A 3,952-nucleotide genomic window follows, 5' to 3' on the forward strand; every position below is an offset into this window, starting at 1 on the left:
TTGTACTTTGTGGCAATTTCTTTTACAGGTGGCAGATGGTCTTGTCTTAGAGAAGACCTCATCTCCATTAGGCGTACTCTTGATTGTTTTTGAATCCCGACCTGATGCACTTGTACAGGTATGTTAAAAGTCAAATTCCTTTCTCTTCTTAATATGTGAATTTGCTAAAGCTCTGCTTTATCCACAAACCAAACAGATAGCTTCACTTGCCATCCGGAGTGGTAATGGTCTTCTGTTGAAGGGTGGAAAAGAGGCCCGGCGATCAAATGCTATCTTACACAAGGTACGAGTCTGCCTCAGATTTCATATCATTATATGCCTCAAAATTTATCACTACAGCTCTTTTAAGTTTTTTAAGTTCATGGTAAATTTCTAGGTGATTACTGATGCAATTCCAGAGACGGTCGGGGGTAAACTCATTGGACTTGTGACTTCAAGAGAAGAGATTCCTGATTTGCTCAAGGTAAACACAGATTTACAAACTGGGAGCTGCAACAAGTCTTTATATCTTTTTTTAAACTGGAACCCACCATTTGCATATGTGCTACAGCTTGATGATGTTATCGATCTTGTGATCCCAAGAGGCAGCAACAAGCTTGTTACTCAGATAAAAAATACTACAAAAATCCCTGTGCTTGGTCATGCTGGTACGGTTTCAAGTTTGTTTTCCCATAAGATTCTTTACTTGGATTGTGATAGAGAGTGACGATGGCTTAATTGTGTACTCCCAGATGGAATCTGTCATGTATATGTCGACAAGTCTTGTGATACGGATATGGCAAAGCGCATAGTTTCTGATGCAAAGTTGGACTATCCAGCAGCCTGTAATGCGATGGTAAGAGAATTTTTGACCTTCCGTCGAGAATTCACTAATACAGTAGGGGATTCTAAAACTCATCTGACTGATCATTTCATCTTCTATTTCTCTCGTCTTTTTCAGGAAACCCTTCTTGTGCATAAGGATCTAGAGCAGAATGCTGTGCTCAATGAGCTTATTTTTGCTCTGCAGAGCAATGGTAAGTCATAAATGGCCCAATTATTTGTTGGTCTATCTTAACCATTTATTTGACCTCTTGTTACCTTCAATCTGGATGTCTCATAGGTACATGTAGCCTGTTTGACTATAAACGTTGAATGATCATTTCATGAAAACTTTTTAGAGTTGTAAAACTCATGAGGTATATTAAACTGCAGGAGTCACTTTGTATGGTGGACCAAGGGCAAGTGCAATACTGAACATACCAGAAGCACGGTCATTCAACCATGAGTACTGTGCCAAGGCTTGCACTGTTGAAGTTGTTGAAGACGTTTATGGTGCTATAGATCACATTCACCGACATGGAAGGTAGAAACTCAACATAACAGGCATTGACTTCTGTAAATTTTTGCATATGTAGTGGAAATGTTCACTCGTTATCTTGTCTTGGATGTTGTTGCGAGCAGTGCACACACAGACTGCATTGTGACAGAGGATCACGAAGTTGCAGAGCTATTCCTTCGCCAAGTGGACAGGTAAAATACTGGATCATGAGCTTGCTTGATATCTTGTCTTCGATTTTTCTTGGTAACTGACTGTAAGATGTTACGTCCTTGTACAGCGCTGCTGTTTTCCACAACGCAAGCACACGATTCTCAGATGGTTTCCGATTTGGACTTGGTGCTGAGGTAAGTCAGAGACATACACATAAATCTATATATTAAAAACAAATAAGAAGAGGAAGAGTGAGTGATAGAGTATTTTATTTGGTTGTGGTATATAGGTGGGAGTAAGCACGGGCCGTATCCATGCTCGTGGTCCAGTCGGGGTCGAAGGATTACTTACAACGAGATGGTAAAATTTTAGTTACTCAAAACACCATTGTTATGTCAATATAGACCCACAATAAGCCTTTTTTCTTAGGTTTCTTTTAATTTTCATTGTGAAATGGTTGCAGGATAATGAGAGGAAAAGGACAAGTTGTCGACGGAGACAATGGAATTGTTTACACCCATCAGGACATTCCCATCCAAGCTTAAAACAAAACGTCGAGTGTGTTTGTGTTTGGTTGAGACTTGAGGAGAGACACAGAGGAGGATGGGCTTTTTGTTTCCTCTCTGCTTAGTACTCATATCCAATCATTATTATTATTACTACTTATTATTGAAACCCTCGCTCATGTAGTGGTTTTGATTTAGGGTTAGGATTGCACCAAAAAATAAGATCTACTTTACCACTTGGTCTTGCTCATAAGTAAGTTTATTAGCTTCTCTTCTTGTCATTATTGTAAGCTACCTACACCTTTTCTGATATTTTATCAAGATACTACTACTTTTCGTATCTTTTATCTATAACTATCTTTGGATTTGAGTTTCAATTGGCATCGGGAATCACAAGTTGAATCAGAACAGAAAATTCATTACCAGAAATTCTCAAAGATTGTGCTACATTTGAATGCTAACAATGCTAATAATAAGAGACTTCACAATCTCATTCTTAGGTACTTAGCTAACGACCTTACATTCATTCTTCCATAAACTCCTTAACATTCTTCAACCATAACAAGTACTCTCGGTTCACTTTCCTCATCATGTACTCGTGCAGGAAATTCGTCGTACTAGCTTTCACTCCTCTGATCTCCAAAAACTTGTAGAACGTCTTCTTCAGATTCTCGTCCAAGTCTCTGCAAAAAGGGATGAAACACAAAACAATATTATAATCTCTCTGTTCACCATGCCTATCTCTATACAACCTTACACTTGCAATTATTATTGACAGAGGCTTACTCGAAATCAGGCCCTTCATTGGCCATTTGATCCTCCAAAGAATCCCCAGGATGTTTCACAGATAAGGCATCTATAGCAATCTCATCAGGAAAAGCCATGCAGCTAAACTCTAAGCTGAGTCCGCTCTTCTTGGTAACAGTCACAACTAGTGGAATACTTGATTCATTACTAGGACCTTCATCATCATCAGCATCATCATCATTTTCATCTGAAACAAGACTAGGCATGCTTACTATAACTTTAATATGTTCCCCATTGTAGTCTCTAGTCAATGTTACATTCTGATGTCCAGGATTGTCTTCAATTCTAAAAGGAAAGCTTCCTGGAGTTATCTCTTCATCCTGCTCCCAACCAAACCCCAATAGAATATTAGAAAAAAACAGTCTCAACTGATCAAACACAGAGACAAATATCTTCTAAGCATAAGAATATCATCAGCATATGAATTAATATCATAAATTGAAGAACTTTTCAACAAGCTTGTAAAGCCATTTGGTCAAACATATAAAGAAACTGAAACACAGTAACAAGTAAAACCTATAATCAGCAAAATTTTCAACACTCATTTTCGAATAGAAAATTGAAAAGCTCTTTGATTTCATTCTTCTTAAGGCCAAACTATGGTTTTGAGCAAGAAATGAGAAAACTTTACCAAATCGATATTATCGGTTTGCGAAGCAGAATTGATCTCGGAGTCGATAACTCGGATAAGTGATTGCTCGGAGCTCATTCGATCAATAGCCGTCGAGTAATTAAAGCCGCGAGAGACCAATGGACGAACCGGAGATGGGTTGCGAGCTAGAGACGCGCGGTTCACAACGGCGGAGATAGATCGGACTCGACCACCATAAACGGAAGCAAACTTAGATGCTGACCTGCGTACAACGCACCAAGCTAAAGCCATGGTGATTCGATTTGATTGATTCTCTCTTCTTCTGTGAAGGAAGAAAATGGAGTTTTAAGGGATTTAAGGTTTTAACAGCGATTGAAGTTGAGCTCCGTATCAGCCCGGTTCGCTTCGGTTCGGTTCGTTGGTTAATTCAAAACAACGAACCAAATTACATTCTAATTCAAGCCAAAAATAACTACGCGAAAATTTCTCATCTAACAAACCATTCTTGTGACTTTAGTTCAGGAATTGTATGTAATGTATCTATGACTCTGAGCAGTGTTCTAAAAAGCGGTCTAG

At 38.8% G+C, this 3,952-nt stretch overlaps 2 protein-coding genes across 2 annotated transcripts; one reads left to right on the plus strand and one right to left on the minus strand.

Moving 5' to 3' along the window:
* Positions 1 to 22: 22 nt before the first annotated feature.
* On the plus strand, positions 23 to 2,317 carry LOC9298364 (delta-1-pyrroline-5-carboxylate synthase A; the record flags this gene model as incomplete). Its single annotated transcript, XM_021021950.1, has 11 exons — positions 23 to 118; positions 197 to 283; positions 377 to 463; positions 551 to 647; positions 732 to 835; positions 941 to 1,016; positions 1,195 to 1,345; positions 1,444 to 1,512; positions 1,599 to 1,665; positions 1,761 to 1,831; positions 1,935 to 2,317. Coding segments are annotated over 11 exons (987 nt in total), but the record flags the coding sequence as incomplete, so codon positions are not given.
* Positions 2,318 to 2,374: 57 nt separating this feature from the next.
* Positions 2,375 to 3,717, minus strand: LOC9298363 (uncharacterized protein At2g39795, mitochondrial). The gene is made up of 3 exons (XM_002862241.2): positions 3,416 to 3,717; positions 2,764 to 3,104; positions 2,375 to 2,660 (listed from the first exon to the last, which is right to left on the minus strand). Exons 1-3 carry the CDS (start codon positions 3,665 to 3,667, stop codon positions 2,501 to 2,503), a joined length of 753 nt encoding a protein of 250 aa, XP_002862287.1. The 5' UTR covers positions 3,668 to 3,717; the 3' UTR covers positions 2,375 to 2,500.
* Positions 3,718 to 3,952: the final 235 nt, after the last annotated feature.

Source organism: Arabidopsis lyrata, assembly GCF_000004255.2.
Source record: "Arabidopsis lyrata subsp. lyrata unplaced genomic scaffold ARALYscaffold_772, whole genome shotgun sequence".
NCBI lineage: Eukaryota > Viridiplantae > Streptophyta > Magnoliopsida > Brassicales > Brassicaceae > Arabidopsis > Arabidopsis lyrata.

What these genes read in the sequence shown, in the direction of transcription:
- LOC9298363 (XM_002862241.2), bottom strand. Translation starts at nt 3,667, where the DNA reads ATGGCTTTAGCTTGGTGCGTTGTACGCAGGTCAGCATCTAAGTTTGCT. An exon ending in AAACCGATAATATCGATTTG is followed by an intron (nt 3,105 to 3,415) that starts GTAAAGTTTTCT and finishes GGTTGGGAGCAG; the next exon opens with GATGAAGAGATAACTCCAGG. An exon ending in AATGAAGGGCCTGATTTCGA is followed by an intron (nt 2,661 to 2,763) that starts GTAAGCCTCTGT and finishes CCCTTTTTGCAG; the next exon opens with AGACTTGGACGAGAATCTGA.